Genomic DNA, 21042 nt, shown 5'->3' on the forward strand with positions numbered 1-21042 from the left:
GAAATCATAATTTTTAGAATAAATAATTATTGTAATTGATACATAATTTTTATGAAGGACACTTTTGGCGTAACAGTAAGATTGTTACAGTGTGACCTGAAGGTTATAGGTTTGAGACATGAAAACAGTCTCTTACAAAAATGTTTGAGACTCCGTACGCGGGAGTGTTGTGCATCGGATTTTTTTTTTTTTTTTATACATAATTTTTATGACTTACTTATAATATAGATGCAATAAAATTTATTGTAACTTTTATAATATAAAAATTTAAGGGTTATAAAATATTATTGTAAAGAATCATGAAAATAAAAAAAAATTACAAACAGACGCTAAATTGTAAACAAGTTAGTTGATATGTTTTAATTGAAATAAATAAAAATTTTAGTTAAATTTTATTTGTTATCATTAGATTATAGAACAATTAATGGATATTAGCAAAATTATGGACATGTAGAAATAATTCCAAAAAAATAAATAAATACATTACTTAAATCAATTATAATTATTTTCTTAATTATCATATTCCTAAACTCATGTTTAGAGCCCAAGAACATATTTTAGTATTCTTGGGATTTAAAAAATTCTAGGCACATTTTTATTTTAATTTTATTTCAAACTAGTATCTTTGTTTTATTTTAACTTTTCATCTTTGATACCGGAGGCATTTCAAAATATTATGATCTAATTATACTTGAAACTTTCATTTATCTTTTAGACCCCACTTGAAACTTAGAAAGTTTTAAGAAAAGGAAAGAAAAATATGAAAAAAACCGACTTTTTCATATTTGATTATCAAAAAGAAAAAGAAAGAAAAGAAATAAAATTTTCAAATTAATGAACAAAAATATGATTGTAGACACCATTTATATTTATTTTTTTATACTTTTTTATTATATTAAAATAAAATTTTATTTTTTATAGTATTTGGTATAAAGGAAAGATATAATGGAAATGAGATTCTTCCTTTTTTTTTTCAAATTAAAATTCTTAATTTAAAATTTTATATATATATATATATATATATATATATATATATATATAAAATACATTTCATTCCGTACCCACTGCCTAGTGTAAAAGTTCTCAAAATAATTCTCCATCCAAACTTCGGGTTTATGCTGAGAGAGTCGACACGGATCGTCCACATACGAAGTCCACGGACCCGGGAAGACGGAACTGTGGGCGCGTGTGCTCATGCGCACTAGCAGCGCCTGGAGTTCGACACGCTTGGCAATTGGATAACACGAGATGGACTTGTGGGGATGGGACTCCCGCGAGAGGCGCTTGCGAGGCTGCGAGATGAGGAGAGAGCGCCTACGATACTAGTGGAATAGATTGATACTGAGCGCTGCTCAAAGTTTCCCTCTCTGAGATGTGGGAATGATTAACTGCTTCAGTCCCTCTTCTGAAGAATCACCAATGAAAAGGGAAAATTGAATGCGGATGTGTGTTCATCTCTCTCTCCCTTTTTCTCCTTCGTCTTCTCCGTTTAGCTTTCATGTTTTAGTGATGTCGGAACTGTGATTTTTTAGTGTGCCAGTTCTGCAAATGCCAGAATTCATTTCTATTGTTCTCATCTTTCTCTGTCGAACAATCTAGTAGAGAGGCCGGGCTATTGATTTTCCTTCTCTTTTCATCGAAAAAGGAATACCCAAAAGCCTCGCATTCGAATTTTCATACAATTTTTTCGGGCATGGCGGCCCTGTTAAATTCAATGCCTCCTATTACGAACCCATGTCCGGAAAAGGCAAGAAAAGCTTGCGGTTTCTTTTCCCACATCCCAAACGTCCATGCTTTTTCGCTTAGCAAGGGTTTTTCCAGGGTTTTGGCATCTTCCGAGATCACCATTTCTCAAAAGGATACCACTTTCAACGTACCCAGTTGGAGGTCCGGGGTGAATGGCCCAAGAACCAACACTATCAGGCTCAATGATGCGTTTCTGTACCTAGAGTATATGGTGGGAAAGGGTCACAAGCCTGATGTAGCTCAAGCAACTCAGCTCCTGTATGATCTTTGCAAGTTAAATAAACTCAGGAAAGCAACTAGAGTGATGGAGATGATGATCAGTTCAGGTACCCAGCCGGAAGCAAGTACTTACACTTTCTTACTGAACCATTTGTGTAAGAAAGGAAATGTAGGTTATGCCTTGCAACTTGTCGAAAAAATGGAAAACCATGGGTACCCAGCTAATACTACAGCATATAATGCTCTTGTTAGAGGACTTTGCATGTATGGAAACTTGAAACAGAGCTTGCAGCTCTTGGACAAGTTGATGCAGAAAGGGTTAGTCCCCAACGTATTCACTTACTCATTCTTGCTTGAAGCCGCATACAAAGAGAGAGGAGTAGATGAAGCAATAAGACTGCTTGATGAAATTATCGCCAAGGGTGGGAAACCTAATTTGGTGAGCTACAATGTACTGTTGACTGGATTTTGCAAGGAAGGTAGAACTGAAGAGGCAATTCATTTCTTTAGGAATTTGCCAACAAAAGGATTCAATCCAAATGTTGTCAGCTATAACATCTTACTGAGGAATTTATTCAATGAAGGACGGTGGAAGGAGGCAAATGAGCTTCTGGCTGAGATGGACGGTGGGGATCGTTCTCCGTCCATAGTTACCTACAATATATTAATCAGCTCACTTGCCCTTCATGGCCAAGCTGACAAGGCTCTTGAGGTTTTGGATGAAATTATAAAGGTACAGCTAAAGCCCACTGCCGCAAGCTACAACCCAATAATAGCTTGTCTCTGCAAAGAGGGGAGGTTCAACCTTGTGGTTAAATGTCTAGACCAAATGGTTTATCGGCGTTGTAATCCTAATGAGGGAACATACAATGCAGTTGCTGTGCTGTGCAAAGATAGGAAGGTGCAGGAGGCATTCTCCATTATTCAAAGCTTGGGTAGTAGACAAAATTTAACACTACATGACTACCATCAAATTGTCATTTCAAGCCTTTGTAAGAAAGGGAACACATTTGCAGCATTTCAACTGTTATATGAAATGACAAGATCTGGATTTACACCGGACTCCTATACCTATTCATCTTTGATCAAAGGATTGTGTCTGGAGGGAATGCTAGATGAGGCCCTGGAGATTTTCAATGTAATGGAAGAAAACAACTGCAGGCCTGATGTCGACAATTTTAATGCGCTTATACTTGGTTTTTGCAAATGTCAAAGAACAGATTTGTCCTTAGAGATTTTTGAGATGATGATTGTGAAGGGGTACATGCCTAATGAAACTACTTATTGTATTCTTGTGGAAGGGATTGCCCATGAAGAAGAAACGGAACTGGCAGCTGAAGTTCTAAAAGAATTGTATTTTAGAAAAGTCATGGGTCGGAAAACAGTAGAAAGGCTTGTCATACAATATGATCTTGAGGGGCTGTCAATTTAGGAGTATGTATGAAGCGTACGTCATGTGTATTTTTTGAAATAAAGCTGAATCAAATTTAAAGTAATATATCATTGTTGTTGTATTAGTGATGTTATCACCTCATTGATGAAAAAATGAATTAAAAAGACAATTGGAACTATTGAGTTATCACTCACAAATGAAACTGCAAATTAAAGCAGTTGCATAACTTGTTACTACAATTTATTGGTGGCTTTCTGTTGTTAAATGGATGTAACATTATTGTATTTGGAGGAGCTTTAAAGAGCTCTTCTCTTGCCGTGAGCTGTCCTGACATATCCTTAAGCAAATAATTGTGGCACTCTTTTGATATGTTACATATTTAAGTTGTAAAGACTATCAGGGTCCTAGCTTTTCAAACCTGCATAGATACAGAGCTTGGTATGTCATTTGTTCTCTTCTACTTTTCTTGATTGGTCTTGTCTAACATTGAATGTGTTATTGAAGACAACTATTTTAGGGACTCAAAATATTGTCCCAAACCACACTCTGGTATGACAGCATATCAGAAAACAGTTAAGCTGTGCTCACTATGGGGGAAAATCATGGTTAGCATGTTCAAAGTCCTTTGAACCACTGAACTGCTATACAAGCTTGCCATTTTTATTTCTATTTGTTTGGTTTTTGCAGTGGGACATAAAAGAGTTATGCTTCGAATATGACACAGAGTCATACTATCAAGCTTTAGATGTTAAAGTTAAGGTAACACCTTTTTCCTTTTGAAGTCAAGAAACATCATACTTAATCTGATTCTGATGGCTAAAAATGCTAATAATTTATTTTCCCAAGCAGTTCTACCAGGACTTTTCATGGATTGTGATATACTCTTGTCATGGATTTTATGTAACAAGAATTTTAATGTTGTTGTTTCAACAGAGCTATGCTTCTACTGCTGGTATTGAGGTTTTCTCTCCTGTGAGTCATACACTGTTCAATCCTGGAGATATCATCCGTAAGGTAAGTTAAGATTTATTGTTTACTTGGTTAGCTATTGGGCTAAGTCGCTCAAAGCTCTTTCCCCCCGGCCCCCTGAAATGATAATTCATATATGTAAAAGGTCATCATTTGCTTGCTTTATTGTCAAGTGCCATGCATCGAATTTTTGGGTTTGAAATTTTCTACTTTGCTTCTCTAATAATCCATAATTTGTCTGTCTGCAATGACAAATGCCCAAAAAAAAGAATGGGGGAAGGCCACCTTTGAATTACCAATCATTTGTGAAACTTGCTGGGCAGCCCTCTTGGGCATCTTCCCCACTTTCAGCTGTGCTTTCTTCACTTCCTCCCATTGGGAATGTTGGGAACAGTGAGATTTTAGAAGTTCCAACAACCAAAGAACTTGGCTATGAGGATTTTGGACAGGTATGAAGCTGCTTTTTGTGTGAACTGACAGATTTTGTTTTTCAAAGAAATATTCACAGGAAAAATCTGTGTTCAGGATGAATTAACTCCGTTCAAAGGCGGTGAGTCAGAAGCATTGAGGAGATTGAGAGAGGCATTAAATGACAAGGTATGGTGTAGCACTGTATTAGCTATTTGGTAAGGATGAGAGCATCAGAATTCTAGAACTGTTATGTCAACTATTAATGATTTAACCAAGGGCTCATGCTTTTATATTAAGTGGCTTTTTAATATGGTGTCAGAGCCTCTTTGATGTTGTCTAGTCACAACTTACCTAAAAGCACATTTGTTAGGTGAGCCAATGATGTATGTCAAGCCTTGTTACACTAACCCTTATGCAACCTAAACATCCACATGGAGGCAAACTGATGAATTTGAATTGATGCAGAAACAAAAATAGAACAAGTGCACTGTAAGAAATGACAAGGGAAACACATGTAATAGGACTTGAACATAAGACCTCTTGTAAAGATCCCAATACCTCTGGAAACTAGAGCTGTGATACCAGGCTGAGGCACTACTTTATCTAAAAGCTTAAGATGTTGCATTGTGGATCAACAATATATTTCAAGCCTTCTGACGAATCTATAGGTCCGAAAGATGAATCCTTACTGTTTCATTCTTTATATTTGATTTCAACACATTCTTTGTCCATGGTCTCAAACCCAACAAGGAATATGTTGCACGGGAGCGAAACTTGATGGCTTAATTTTGAGTGGTGATCTAATAATGGTATTGGAACCTTAGCTGCGAGGAGGTCCTAGGTTTTAATTCTTGTTGCTTGCACAATATTTTTTTAAAAGAGAAACTATTATCCTAGGTTGATTTTTGTTTTTTTCAAACAAAAAAATCTTCAATGAGCATTCTTCATTATTTATTTACCTTCATGCATGATTGGGGGTGGGTTAGTGTGTCACATGCTGAACACTTCTCTTGGTATGGCCCTATGAGGGATGTGCAGCTTTAGTTGTGGCATGCATGCTTAAACTAGTAAATTGGAAGGCAATCATAGATCCATTAGATGAGCACACTCACAAGTATCAAATGCAAAGTAAGGAGCGAGCAATAAGCTTGAAGAAGAAGAGTGAATCATATAATGGAGAGCAAAACAATGTAGTTCATAGATAACATGTGTTGAACTTTGTCCCCAAATGAATGCCTATCTTTTGCTGACACCCAATAGATTTCTTCATCCCAAGACCCTTCTGCTTCACTTAGAACTTTTTCCATTGATACTTCAATGATTCAAACTCTTTGTTTCCAACAATCTCATGTTGCTTGATCGTCATGGATGCTATGGTTGACTGACTGCAGGTTGGATTTTTATTATTGGTGTAGAATGGCTTTAGCCTGTCGACATGAAATACTAAGTGCAGTGTGCACTTTCATCTGTGAAGGGTCAATTTTGTAAGAGGCCTTCCTAACTTCATATGTGCGAAGTAGTCTTCTACTTTGATCCTAGAAAGAGTTGAGTTGTACTCAAAGGAGCTTTGCAAACACCAAACATCCTACGTTGAATGGAACACTCTTCCCCACCCTTGCAAGCTATCATTTCATCATTCTCTTGGTAGCTTTATTCGAGTAGGCTTGGGTAATCTCTACATTCTCTCTATTGGGAGCATTGCAGTCCCATTTCCTTTTCAAATTCAGTAGCTTATTGTTGTTAAGCTACCCTACCAAAATTTTCTAATTCGCCTCTCCTCAGAGAGTAGCTCTGTTTTTTTATTTTTTCTTTCATATTTTGTGTTTTTAAGTCTAACTTATGCAATCACTGATTGATGTTATAAGTCAGATCTCATAGTTGATTCATGCAGTGCAACACAAAAAATGATACATGCAATAGAAGTGGAGAATGCCCAAATTTTTTTGTGTTGCTCTTTTTGGCCCAAGAGGTTGGAGAATGGCTGCTGCTACTCTAGAGCTCCCTAGCCATTTTTTGGATTGCGAAGGCAAAGTGATGGAGGACCATCTACATCCCCTAGGCTGCCCATTTGGTACACGCATTTTGGGCATTGGTTTTAGAAGGTTCAGGAAATAGTGTTTGTATGGAGGACCTCTTTGTATTTTTTTAGTGACTTAGTATTTTGTAATTATGTGTGTAGTTGGGTTATTTTGTAAATATGTGTTAGTTGTAGTAGTGGTTTAAGGGCTGGACTTGCAAGTTGATGTATAGTTATTGCTTTGAATCGGATTGCTGCAGCTTCTCTCTCTCTCTCTCTCCCCCCCCCCCCCCCCCCAACTTTTCCAAGCAAGAGTCGTTGTTGGCTTGTAACAACCACAAACAGAATCCCTTAACATGGTTTTAAATAACGATAACAGTCTGCGTAACGATAACATTGTTGTGTAACAGATTGGCCACTGCAGTTTCCCCCCCCCCCCCCCCCTCCCTATCAACCTCAAAACGAATCCCGTTAACATGGTTTTAAATAAAGGGAACGGTCTGTGTAAAGATAACATTGTTGTGTAACAGATTGGCCACTGCAGTTCCCCCCCCCCCCCCTCTCTCTCTCTCTCCTGCAGGCAGCTTCTTCTTCTAATTTAATTTAAGTTCTAGTTCTCTCAATTCTCTCTCTAATTTCTCTAAATTCTAATACTTGTCCTACATCACAAAGACATAGGCTTTAGGGGTCTTCTTTCCTACATCGCAAAGACATAAGCTTTAGGGCCCCTTTCCTTTGTAGGGTTTATCCACTGCGTGAAGCAAGAGCCATTGTTGGCTTGTAACAATCTTAAAAGGAATCCAGTTAACATGGTTTTAAGTAATGGTAACAGTCCGTGTAGTAATAACTTTGTTGTATAACAGATTGGCCATCATGGATGTTACATAAAAGTATAGAATTCCGAATGTTACATTGGGATGTAGAATCATCTAGTTTTCTCCTGGGGTACCTTCGTGGATATAGGGAGATGCTGCCTTTCGAACGCTCCATTATCCATTCTTCATTGTCATAGCCATGGGTGGGATGGTAGTGATTTGAAATCAGTCCCCATTGCTAGTTTCTTTCGAAAAATGCCCATTGTACATTGGGATATAGAACCTCTTATTTCCTACCTTTGTGGATATAGGGAGAAAGATGCTGTCTTTTGAACACTCCATTCTCCATTCTTCGTCGCCACAGCCATGGCTGGGATGATAGTGGTTCTAAATCAGTCCCCATTGCCGGTTTCTTTCTTTCCAATTTACCGGGAACATAATGGCTGTTCACTTACAATGAAGATCGAGCAAAAAATCTTCAAAGTGGATCGTCTTGACTCTGCAGTGTTTCAGCCCTCATAATTTGCTGGGAGGTATGTTTCTTTTACTTTATTGAGGATAGATGAGTTTTTTGGATTTTGAGAACTTTGAGATCGACTTTTGAGGGAATTCGAGGGGTTAAAGCTATGAATCAGGGGATGTTCTTCTCAAAGAAGGACGATGGGTGCATTTGGGATTTTGAATAAATAGGAAGGAATGATTTCTCTACCTTGAGAAGTTCTTTAAGGGCATAGGCAAATTCTACACTTCCCTAAGGCCAAGCAGAGTGAAGATTGGCAAAACTTTTTGGAAGCTCTGCTGAATTTATTGATTGTACACAAAGTTCAATATATAAACCCTAGCACGGGTTGTGTAGATTGTGGCCCTCTGAATATCATTCAACATAAGAAGCAGGAGGAGAAGCCAAGTGTGTTCTTGAGGTTCTCGAAAAATTGTTGTTTTGTGGATCTGTCAAAGCTACTTTGACAAAGGCAAGGAGGATCTTCGTGAGGAGTGTTGGCCATGATTAAAGGAGGGGGTGGGATTCCTTTCCTATGTATGATTCTCAATGAGCTGGTGGCAAGTTTAAGTTAGTTTCTATTTTAAATCTGGCAATGGGCTAGGAAGTCTTGGGCCTTTCCAATGTGAGTTGAGAAGCATGTTTATTTAGTGGGTCGTAAATAGGGGGTGTATGTGAGTCAAGTCGAGTCAACACAATGGGATTTCGAACTCGACTTAACTCAAAAGAGATGAGCTCGAAACTCGAATCGAACTTCATCAATCTCAAATTTATTGAACTTAAGCAATTAAGCTCAAGTCAGCTAAAAGTTCTTAAAACTCGAGCTCAACTCAATCAAACTTGATTTAATTATTAATTAATATTAAATACGTACATAAATTGTATATAATGTATATATAATACTAAATATATGTATAAAATATGTGTTATATCATATAACTTATACAATATAAGATTTGTAAACCTAAAAGGCTCAGTTAAGCTCGATTACGTTTGCAAGTAGTATTATAGAACTGCAACTCGACCTGTTAAGCTACTCTAGCAGCTCGAATTCGATTCGAACTTGAGTACAATCAAGTCTAGTCAAGTTACAAAGTGAGTTGAGCCCAAGTAGCTTGCAAGTAAGCTTTACTCACATACACTCCCTAGTCATGAAGGGCAAGAGGGCATCTAGAGCTTATCCACTCCAAGAGGCTGACCTGAGATCTTTTGGTACTAAGGATATGGGCTAAAATGGATTGGGCCCTTCTAATAATGTAAACATGGGTTGTGTCAGTGAAGAGGGTATGTAGAGAGTTACTGCAGGGGTTGCTATACATCGCTTTCAAGCAAACACAAATGGAGAAGGGATGGATGATCACTGTTTGGAAGTTGTGCAATTGAAAGAAGATAGACTGGAAGAAGCTTCTTCGAATAGTAGCGAGGGTAACAATAATTCTGATAGTAATTGTCAACTACCTCTAACTTCTCATTTTGGGGACGTACAAATGGGTTTGGAGCATATTTGCAGCAGAATGAAGGAAAATTATTTTCCCTTTAATAACCCTTTCTCTCCTTTGCGCTTAGACTCATTCTCTAAATTGGACGAGTAGCTTGTGTGATTTTGAGAAGGTACTGTTAGTTTACCAATTGAGGGCTGATTTTTACTTTGTAGGAGAGAATGGCTTGTTGTAGTCTTTTTGAGGGGGATTTTGGAGATGAAGAAGAGGAGGTATTGGGTCAGAATGTAGTTCTGTAAACAATACACAATGTTTGCTTTGGTGTATTCTCAAGAGAGGGGGTGAATCGGAATTTTAAAATTGATCTCCTCGGTTAAATGAGATAGCCGTATAACACAACCTAGGGTCTTTGTAATCATACACCAATTGCACAAATAATGATATGCAGAAATTAAATCATGCGCAACATTTACAATATAACGTACACATGCGGTAAATATAAAGTACTGAAATATAAATAGACAAACGATATGTTATCGGGGTTCGGCCGATATTGCCTACGTCTCCGCCTCTAGCTCGCAAGTTCGAGGATTTCACTAAAGCTCACTTAATGGGTGGAGTGGCACTGATTACAATCAGGTCAAATCACGGGGCTGACCTCAACCTATACCTTACCAGGATGGTGCACCTAACTTTTCTAACCGGGTTTAAGCTAATCCGAGACTATTCCACAGGGCTAGTCTCCCTCTTCAGGCTCACGCCTGGAATACAATAGATGTAAAATTTTACGTACAAACAAACGCTTCTTACATAAGCAAATACATACCACTACGCACAATATAATCAATGCACATCAAGTATGTATGAACTATAACTTTCGGTGCTCTACGTGTGCAATCAACACTCAATAAGATGTATAATCTCAAATATGCGTAGAGTGTTCTAACAAGCTAATCTTTGAAAGTAAAGTATATCAAATCTCAATATCAGATTAGTGTTTCAAAGATGCTATCAATAATATTCAAACGAACTCAAAAAATATTTTCTTAAATTGTATCAAGCACTAGAGTTGTTTGAAATCAAGCTTTGTAAAATATTTTGCACACAAAAATATGGGCTAAGGTACCTTGCAGTATTTATGCAAGAACCACAAGCCTCAAAATCTTCCCACACAAGATTTATCAAATAAAATCAATAGGAGAACTTTAAGCTTTACTTTCAATAATAAAATCAAACAATAAGCACAACAAATAAGAGTATGAGCAAATGAGGATTAAGCACAACCACTCTAAATATACTCACAACACTTGAAAGATCAAGGAAAATGAAGTTCTGGAGTGTTTTGGAGTAGTATAGGCTAAAATAGGATTTTTGACTTTGAGAGAATTTGATCTTAATTATTTTTGTTAATCCTTGCTAATTATTGCAAATAAACATATATGTATATATAGGCAAGGGAAATTTTTGACTATTGGGGACTCAATGGAGATAATTAGAAAAATTTAAAACAAGTTTAGAAAAATTAACCCAGTTTACCCCTTTTAATTTCAGTAAAAATTAATTTAACTCGAGAGATTCAGGTGGCTGAACTCTAGTTTGGTCCCCCGAATAGACCCAGCTCAAAAAGGGCTTTTAAATGGTTCGGGTGCCCGAAATTAAACTCGGTTGGCTGAACAAAAGTCAGAAAGTTTTAGCGCATGGTTCAGGTGCCCGACAATACGTTTGGTTAACCGAACAGAGGGATTCGATTGCCCCAAGCCTGTTTTGAACTGAAAAGTTCGGCAGTTCGAGTTGGTGAAAGGTCACTTTCTAAGGGTTCAGTCACCCGAGGGCGATAGGGTAATTTTAGGTTTAGTCGCCCAAAGCTTGGTAAAACCGCTAACTTCCCAGCGGTTCGGGTGCTCGAGGTGTTTTGAACACCTAGGGTTCGGTCGCCCGACCTCTCTTATTTTATGCCTATTATGTTCAATCCATTTCAATTTGAGCCCTTGATTGAGCAAGTTATTGTGGGGAGTGATTGTGCATTTGTGTTGGGACCTATGGTCTCACTAGGGTCTTATTACCCTATCGGAAAAATCCGGTGTCGGTCGACTGTTCCCTAAGGTCATTCGGTCTTGCTGAGCTTATAGATCCTACATGCATGTCATGCATTAATTATTACAGATTGCTCCTATATTACTATTACATACCCAATATTAAAGTCATAAAATTACAACAATGAATCTTCTGGGTCTTCTTTTGCTTCAAGCCACTGTGTGCCACATGCCATCAATATGATCCAGTTAGTATGGTCCTGCACACAAACTTGAAAGCCATCAAATATTAAGAGTATTTGTCATTATCAAAACCGGGAATGACCTATAAGGTCAACACACAGCAACTGGAGATAGATTGCCAACATGAATCACAAATCTTACTATTTGAAAGCCTTAAATGGTGAGGGGTCTTTGTCCTCTGACCCTGAGCATATTAGCATCCCAGTGGACATCTTGGCCTTACCTTCTTCTGATGGGTGGGATAATAATGTGGAGGCAAATGTTCCGATGGAGGATCTGAGCTCATCTTAATCTAGAAAAGGTATTCTTACCTAATATTCCAATGGAGGATTTGAGCTCATCTAAATATAGAAAAGGTTTCTTCCTTTTCTAGTTCAGTCTTTTCTTTCTTTTGATACTCTATGCCAAAGGGAAGACTATTCAAAGAGAGATGGTTTTGGGTTTAGCTTTGGTGGAGGTGAGGGAGAGTGTAAAGACCTGCAAAAACTCCTTTACAACCTGGATTTGACATTAGTAGACCCGCTGGCAATGAGGTGAGGTTTGGTTTGAGTCCTAGAACTTATAAGAGGAAAAATAAGAAAGTTTAGAGAAATAAGGCGGTGGTAGGCTAACAGCTAGCATACAGCATTTTAACTCTCGTATTAGGGATTGCAGTTTGAGAGCTCTCTCATTGGGTAATGCTACCTTTACTTGGTCTTTGGGTGGGGAGGGGGTGGAGTGGGGAGGCATGTAGGCTGGGGCAGTTGCTGTTAGGCTTGATAGGTTTTTGTTCTACTGTGATTGGGAGGATGAATTTTCTAATCTCTCCCAAACTCTTCTGCTGAGGCATAACTATGATCATTTTCGTATTATGTTGGAACCAAGGAAGGTTTCTTGGGGCCCCACTCCATTAGGGTTGAAATATTTGGTTGGATCATAGAGAGCCTTCTATGCTATTTTCATTATGGCAGGCAGTATGTCCAAAGAGTCATACTCCCTTATTTACAAGATTATCACATAGTTTTCCTCCCCAAAAATTTTACATATTTACGTGAGGACCCCAAAAAATAGATCCTATGTTATTTCTACCCAATGGATTCAAGGTGAATGAGTCCGAGACAAGAGATCATAGGCAAGAATGAAGCCATGGACAACCTTGAGATTAAAGATGTATTCCCAAGAGGGGGGTGAATTGGGTTATTTAAAAATTTATTTGCAGAATTTCAATTTATCTTAACCCTTCTTAATTTAAACTTCCACAATCACACAATCATGATATCTAAACAGCGACTGTACTATACCAATCGGAAATCCTAGATATGAATATGAATATGAAATCTAAAATTATTATCCAAACTCAATACTTCAATTAATTTAGTTCAGCGGTTATCACAATCAGTTTTTCAGCAAAATTCAATAATGTTCTCAAGATACAAATTCAGTAATTCAATCTTGAATTTCTTATCACTTGTGCTTCAACAGAGTAATCAATCTCACACTTTTTACCTCAGCTTTATATTCAAGAATTCAGAGATTAATGCTTGTCTGAATTTTCAATCCAACAGCACAAACATACAACCAATATGATTATCTTGATTCAACAATAATCAAAACAAATATTCAGCAATTTCCCAATGAATATTAAATCATGCACGTAGGTTATATCTTGCAGAAATTTTATGAGTAAGGGAAGAAGAGCGGAACACCGGATTTTTTACAAGGTTCGGCCAGCACAACCCGCTTCGAGGATTTTCCTTTCCACTTCGTTACCAGGTGAAGTAAGCCTCTCTCTGATCAAGGTGGAGCTGCCTCTCGAATGAAAACAATCCTCTCGCTAGGCAACGATTCAAAATCCCTGAATCGTCAATACAAGAAACAATTTTGTTCATACAATAGAATACTCTCAGCTAGAGCAGATTTGTACAAGTTAGTATCACAATATACTTCTATGAAATCAATAAAGAAGATGAAGCTCGAGATTATATGACCAGTAATCTGATTAAAGAAGGTGGATTTGCGAAAGATTGAATCAGAATTTCGTGAGAAATTTCAGCAAGAACACAGCAGCTCTTTCAGGAAAACTTTCAACAGTATAACTAAAAAATATGAATCGTATGTGTGTTTTGAGTTAAACCTAATTTGCGAGAATATAATCTATATATAGAGCAAAAAAATTTCTTACTGTTTTCCCAAGTTTTCTCCGAGTTTGGCCAAGAAATCAAATTTTGGAAACAATATCAGGGTTGTTAAAAGTTTAAAGCATAGATATCGGTCGACTAAGCCTGAGGGTCAGTCGCCTGAGCTCTTTTAAAATTAGAGCATTTAGAAAGTTAGTACTGGGTTAGTCGACTGGTCACGATAGGTCAGCCGTCTACTCTTGTTCTATTTGTTCATTAACAAAGTTAGTAGTACATCAGTCGCCTGGCCACGTGGCCTCTCTTTGTTTTTCAAAGTTTGGTTCCAAAACTTAACTTGAAACTTGGAAAGCTTATTTGCGACTTTATGAAAATATTTTCCATGATTTAAAAATAGGTCTCTAAGTCCAGAATATTTCCTAAGAGCTTCAATCATCAATATTGAAATTTGCAGTACTTACATGAGACTTTAACAAGATAAAAGCTATCTAAGAGCCTAAGTCTTCATGTCTTATAGCTTCCACACTTGGTCCAAGCTTTGACCAATTCTTCAATATGCTTTATATCAATCATGGCTCATAGCTTTTAGTGTAGACGTCATTCAAGTTCTTCGAGCATACTCACTTGATTTCATAAAAACACTTGAGCCCTGAAACTTAACTTAAACAAACATGTTAAGTAACCTTGATTTGTTATCATCAAAACAAGATTAAGGCTTGTTAGGCCAACAATTTCCCCCTTTTTGATGATGACAAATAAGGAGCAAAAATGAGTAAGCCTTAATATGGCTCTCCCTTACAATAAGCATATCCTTAGCAAGTTATTTAGAAGTATCAAAACTCATATCAGATATATATCAAACTTTCAACACTTTCAACATATATCATGGTATATCAAGTATAACTCCCCCTGAATGAACTATTTCTTTAAATACATTCCATATTCAATAAAGTTAGAAATTCATTCATAAGGTATACTTCTCAAAATTCAGAATATTCATATCATGTATAAGTCCATGTATATGTGTTAATATGTATACAATGTCAAGCTTATGTTGAAATGCTAAGCTAATATCATGCTATCATGTTCAACATGCTCAATTTTTCTATGCTTCTCCCCCATTTGACATCAACAAAAAGGATTAACTAAGAAAAATAACATGCAGATAAACTGAGGACCATAAATCCGCATTCAGTTTTCAAGAACAAGGTCCACATTCAGCATGCAATTCTCAAAGCAAACATCCATCAAAATGTCCATTCTAGACATCCATCATTTAACATGCAAAAGATATTCAATATAATCCATATTCAGCATGCAAAATAACATATCCAAAATAAACAGTAAAACGGAAGTAGCAAAACAAAATAAGAGAGCAGTGTCAAGAGTTGTTGCAACGCAAATATTACAACCCAAGTTTGTTCAGTGAGATAAAAAAAAATAAATTAGCTAAGCATCATCTCCACCATTTGTTTTTGTACTCCCCTCGTCATCATCATCTTCATCTTCATCACCTCTTGAGCTCATCTCCATGGGAGCCTTTCCTCGTGAAGAAGAGGAGCCTCCCATATAACTCTCTACGTGTCCGAGCCTCTAATCAAAAGCAATGAAGTGAGAAGTGAAACTGGACTGAAGTGCACTAAAGATGTGTTCATATCTCCATGAAATACACTGAGCTGTGAGTCCATATGCTGCTGATAATGTGTAAACCATGAGGGAGTATCAACTACTGGTGGTGCAGCCTATGGAGGTTCTTGTGCTTGTGGCGGAGCTAGAGCTTGCTGCGATTCTCTATGTGCCCTACCACCTTTTGGTACCCATCCTTGTTTTTGATATTTTACATAACCCATTTGTTTAACCGTAGTGGATGAAAAGATATCATAATGGGTTCGTTTTATAAATAAGGTGGATGGTGTGGTAACGCCGAGATGTTCAAAGATAAGGTTTAAAATTCCTCCATATGGAAGAATTACCCTTCTAACCTCTTCTCTTAAAATCATCCATTTTAACATTAGGTTGCGCAAATCAAGTTTCTTACCCTTTAACAAACACCACATCACAAAGTAGTCTAGGTAGGAGATATTCGCATAAAATAGCCTAACTAGATTTGGATACATGCCTTGTGCTTGATAAGTAATAAATCTTTCCCAACATAAGGTATTAAACATCAGCAAAATGTCGGGAAAATCATCTCTAAAGAAATCAACATCTAAGACCTTACTGAAAATGGGTTCAGTACAACGAATATGATCTCGATAAATTATTTGGTGTGAGGCATCATCAACCATCTCTCTTTATCTTGAGTATCATCTTTGCCAGAGGTGGAGCCTCGGTTTGTCGTGTGCTTTGTTCTTGGCATGATTTTGGAGAAAATAAATGGTAGAATCCTCTAAAATGAAATAAGAATGAAAGATGGAGGGGTATTTCGAACATTAATCGGAGGAATCTTCGTGGAGGAACAATTGGAAACGAAGGAGAGGAGCTTTGGGAGAGTGGAGAAACAGGGTCAGAAGACTGAAGTGTGAAAAGTTAAGTGACTCACTCTAAAAATGAGTAGCGTAAAGGCTATCCCAAGTATAAGAGTTCTATCATGTAATATTTAGCCCGAAGGGCAGATCGTCTCCTCAGAGAATGCAGTTTAATTCTAAACTTTGTGTAATCCCAAAAGAAAATAAGAAAATAAAAGTTTACTGAACATGGTTCAGATTCGGTTTCTGGGATGTTTGAGATTTTTGCAATGAAATTTAAACTCTAACATGAATAAAAATAACTAATTAAATGCCAGATTCAGTGCCAAAATAATGAAAGAAAATAAACCCTGCAAACATTCAATTAAATTAAAATGCTAACTTTGAACATAAGCCCAAACAAGATTAAATTCTAACAAGATAGAACCACTAACTTTAATGATAAAAACACCCAAAGAACTATTTAAATTCCAACAAAGACTCCAAATAAGAAAAATAAACTGAATAATGACCCAAACAAATATTAAAGATTCAACGCAAGACTTTAAAAAGAACAATCTAAACTGAATAATTCAAATCAAAATAAAATTCCAACCACAAATTTTTATTAAATAAACAAACTAAAGAAAGGGAGTAGAAGAGAGAGAAAGATTCAATCTAAAACTAATTAACAATATTTAAATAACAAGAAAATCAAACTAACTTTTTAATAATGAAAATAGATCCAACAATTGTTTAAGATTCAAATAAAAAATAAGGAGAGAGAGAGAGAGGGAAGAACAAGCCGTGGAGCTCTCTGTGTGAGTCTTTGGGTTCCCCCCTCCAAAACAATTGTGCGGCGCTTCCCCAGAAGAAAAGCAGGACAAAAAAAATGCTACAAGAAAACCTATTCTAACCCACAAAAGCTGCCGCCCAAAAAGCCTCCTAAAACCTTTTTATGAAGGCTTTTTTAACCCTAAGGAAAACCCTCTTTTTTTATTCTCCCCTGCGGCTGCCGCACACACCCAGCACACGGTTTTCCCGCATAGTTGTGCATGGCCGGTCACATCAGGGCTTCATGAAGCCCTACTACCAGCCCACCACTCGCACTCGCAAGCCCACATGGCTACCTCCGCGTACTCTTCACGCTGCCAACTTCATGCACTTCAAAGCCCAGGCCCGCGTCTTCTTTTGTTCTCCCAAGCCCAGCATTCTCCACATGGTTACCCAGCTCAATACTCCAACATGGCCAGCTCACACTTTTGTTTCAATTGAAGGTCCAACACATGCACAACTTGCTCCTTTAGGCCTCACACACGCGTAAGACCATGCACGTCCAAGCCCAAAAGCAAGTATGGTCTTCAATAAAAGAATAATTCGAAAAGCAAAGCCCTAGCCCCCATTGTTGACTTTTCAAAATTTCCAATTCAAATCCACTATTTCAATTTTGAATTTGGAGCCAGCAAGCAACCCACACCTCTTCAGCCTATACACGGCCCTTCTCACATGATGCATGGGCCTATTCATGTGGTCACATCAATTGGAGCTCGGCCTTGGCACGACCTCTTCTCCACTTCACGCATGCACGGGTCTATGAATTGTTCGGTTTCAATTTTCAACAATTATCCTGTAATAATAAATTTTCAAAAATTCGTAAATTATCGAGTAAAAACTAAATATTATGATTTAAGCTCAATGTTAAGATTTTGAACTTAATTAGACATTTAATTAAGAATATAATTTTTAATGTACGATTATAAACCTAAATATGCAACTTTGACGCATAGTCATACCCCTCAACTAACGTTTTGTTAGTCTCTAGAAAATAACGTGAATACAATCTAGGGTGCTACCCACAAACACCAATTTCATTGAATATTAAATGAACACACATGCAACACAACCATACCATTTCACATACAGGAATATCACCAGATTGCACACAAGTTCTTTCATACACAATTCACGCAACTCCAAAGTAAGTCACTCATACAAGTTTCATCATTATATAGCCATTAAGAACAGTATACTCACATAGATTTAACCAGTAATTACAATTCAAAGTTAATGTAGCCATTATAAATTTGAGTATAAATAGGCGAAATCTCGAGGCATGTGTAATGTGTATGACTCGTTACACCTAGGATATCTATGGACATCTACAGAACAGTCGTTTTGACTCGACCTAATTGGTAACTCTCAAAAACACTAAAAAAGGATGGGTTTACTCGTCATATGTGAAGAGGAGTATCATGATCAAACATCTTACATATTGTAAGGAACAAACGCTATATGTATGGAGTGGACTAGTCTGAAAAAGGATCCAACCTGTTTGTGAGGTGTCGGGTCCTTCACCCTAGCTTCTTTTTATCTACTCTCCATATCCAACCAAGACCATCCTAGATCAACTTATTCACAAACCAAACATAAATACATCTGAGGTATTAGGCGGTTGAAGAGTCTTCATATGTGGAGAACATGTGTCGTGTCTCTAACTTTTTTGTTGTAGTTGTGTGGAGCAGGTATTAATCTTTCACCTCATTCTGATGTATTTCTATTTCTTTTTTTCTTGTCAGTGAGGACAATCATTACACTTATTTTGTTATCTTCATACCACCAATGGAAATTAAGCTCGAATAGGAGTCTATGAAATAAGTCTATTTCTAGGGGTGACTCAGCCTTCACATCTTAAGTAGGCTACAAGACCTAGGTTTCTATCTCCCCACTAGATGCCAGTTTTAGGCTAGCAAGTCAAAAACTGAGACTAGTGTAAAAAGAGTATTCAGAAAAAAAGGAAAAGTTGAGTTTCTTGAACTTTGAGTTGACGTTAAAAACTCAAAAGAACGATAAATGGCTCAACAGTACCTCATAAGGTGTTAAAGTCGCCACGGCCACTCTTTTAGTGCTCACAAGGAACCCTAAGTGCTACAAGTCACGTGAACGTGTGTTTTTTGCCTCATGAGATACCATGTAAATGCAAGAGTTTATATAGTCATATTAACACAAATGAACTACTAATCAACCTTTATAGAGTTACGATTTCTAGATTAGTCATATAAAGAGAAACTACACGTAAATAACCTAAGTGTATAACTCCTAGGCTATATGCAAGTACGTAAAGGGTATAAATCAATGTTAATCATGGCCTAATCATTCATAATTTTATTTATTTTTTATTTTTTTCTTTCCCCCCCCCCCCCCCCCTCCAAAATTAAAGTGGAACATTGTCCTCAATGTGAAAGCATAGGAGAGACGGGAGAGATGATAATGAGGGAAGTAGAGCGCACCTGGGTAGAGAAGTGAGGGAAAAGAAAAACTAAAACTAAGGAAAAATGTACCTAACAATAAAGCAGGATAAAACAAAATGAAAAGAAAGGAAAGAAAAACATCACAGTTTGTCTGGCGGAGGCTCGGGAGGAATTTCATCTAGTGGGTGCAGTTTTATAAATTGAACTGGCGGGTCTTTAAATTTGAGCCACCACAATGAATCAATCTTATTACCTGCATGAAAGTTATCCTCAAATGAATTAATGTTCTTCAAAATACCAGACAATACATGTGCAGATTGATTTTCTTGTTTTAACAAGAAAGGATCTTTATTCAGTATGTTTTCTAGGAAATTTACTTCTTTAAGAACTGGTCTTTGAGGAAAAGTTGTCGGAACAGTTACCTTTAGTTCTTCAGAAGTATCAATATTAAAATTTTTACCTGGTTCCTTGAAGATTGGACTCTCACCATTCTGCTCAACTTCTTCATCTGATGCACCAATTACCTTACCGCTGCAGAGATTTGCTTCGGTATTGCAATCCTTGACAGTTACTATAGTAGGTAATGACGGTTCCTTGGTTGTCACTTGCACTTGAATATCTGGCTGGGATGACGGCTCCTTCAATTTCGGGCACACTTCCTCTGATTCTTCTTTGACTTCATCTATCTCAATTGTAACTTCAGGTGTCAGGAGAACTGTTTGTCTGTCGGTGGTTATCTTAGATCGGGAAACTTCTGCACTTCTTAGAGTAGTAACGGTCTTCTCTGTATCAAAAGAATCCCCTGAGACATCATATACTTGTTGATGTTGTTGTCAATTTACCTGAGGATCAAACTGAGGTTGTGCCGGAAATTCCTCTTTTTCTAAGGTACTCAATTGTGTGCTTATCTCATTAACGGTGCTCGGCAATTCATTTATGGTTTGAGTGTTAATCTGCATGAATTTGTGAAATGCATTAACCAACTGTGTCATGCTATCCTCAGAATATGTTGTCGGTGGAATAGGAGCTTCATTAGATTGAAATCCTAGAAGTACGTAGCTCTGATAGATCTACTGTAGCTGATACTAATGCGGAGGAGCAACTGGATCATAAGTTGGCTGTGAAGGTGGTGCATAAGACTGAGGAGGCTGCTGAAACTGTGAAAAAGATGGATCAGATTGATCATTCCTCCATGAGAAATTCGGGTGATTCCTCCATTCCGAGTATTCGAGAATGGTTGATTTGGAGCTTCGTTAACCAATTTGTTGATTGTATTTGATTAGAATTACTCTCCTTTTCTAATTCTTCTACTCTCTTAGCCAGCACAGCAACTTGAGCATAGAGATCAATCTCCTCTTTGACCTCATATTTACCTCCACCACTAATTGTGCTGATAGGTTGTACTGCCATTGGTGCCTAATCATATCATGTATTCCATTGTCGGACACT

At 37.3% G+C, this 21042-nt stretch overlaps 2 protein-coding genes across 3 annotated transcripts in view; both read left to right on the forward strand.

Moving 5' to 3' along the window:
• The window catches only part of LOC131158073 ((6-4)DNA photolyase), a 52328-nt gene that overhangs the window by 11330 nt on the left and 19956 nt on the right, over positions 1–21042 (forward strand). The window contains exons 2-5 of one of the 2 annotated variants that reach the window (XM_058112636.1): positions 4046–4117; positions 4292–4372; positions 4597–4776; positions 4853–4924. In XM_058112636.1, the coding sequence (XP_057968619.1) occupies positions 4046–4117; positions 4292–4372; positions 4597–4776; positions 4853–4924 (405 nt within the window). The remainder of the gene's footprint in view (positions 1–4045; positions 4118–4291; positions 4373–4596; positions 4777–4852; positions 4925–21042) is intronic. The other variant, XM_058112637.1, reaches the window with a different exon arrangement.
• On the forward strand, positions 1064–3536 carry LOC131158072 (pentatricopeptide repeat-containing protein At1g79080, chloroplastic). Its single transcript, XM_058112635.1, has one exon. The coding sequence runs from the start codon at positions 1694–1696 to the stop codon at positions 3395–3397; it is 1704 nt and encodes a 567-aa protein (XP_057968618.1). The 5' UTR covers positions 1064–1693; the 3' UTR covers positions 3398–3536.

Source organism: Malania oleifera, chromosome 6, assembly GCF_029873635.1.
Source record: "Malania oleifera isolate guangnan ecotype guangnan chromosome 6, ASM2987363v1, whole genome shotgun sequence".
In the NCBI taxonomy this organism is placed as follows: Eukaryota; Viridiplantae; Streptophyta; class Magnoliopsida; order Santalales; family Ximeniaceae; genus Malania; species Malania oleifera.

Coding starts and splice junctions, on each gene's coding strand:
- LOC131158072 (XM_058112635.1), top strand. CDS start 1,694: ATGGCGGCCCTGTTAAATTCAATGCCTCCTATTACGAACCCATGTCCG.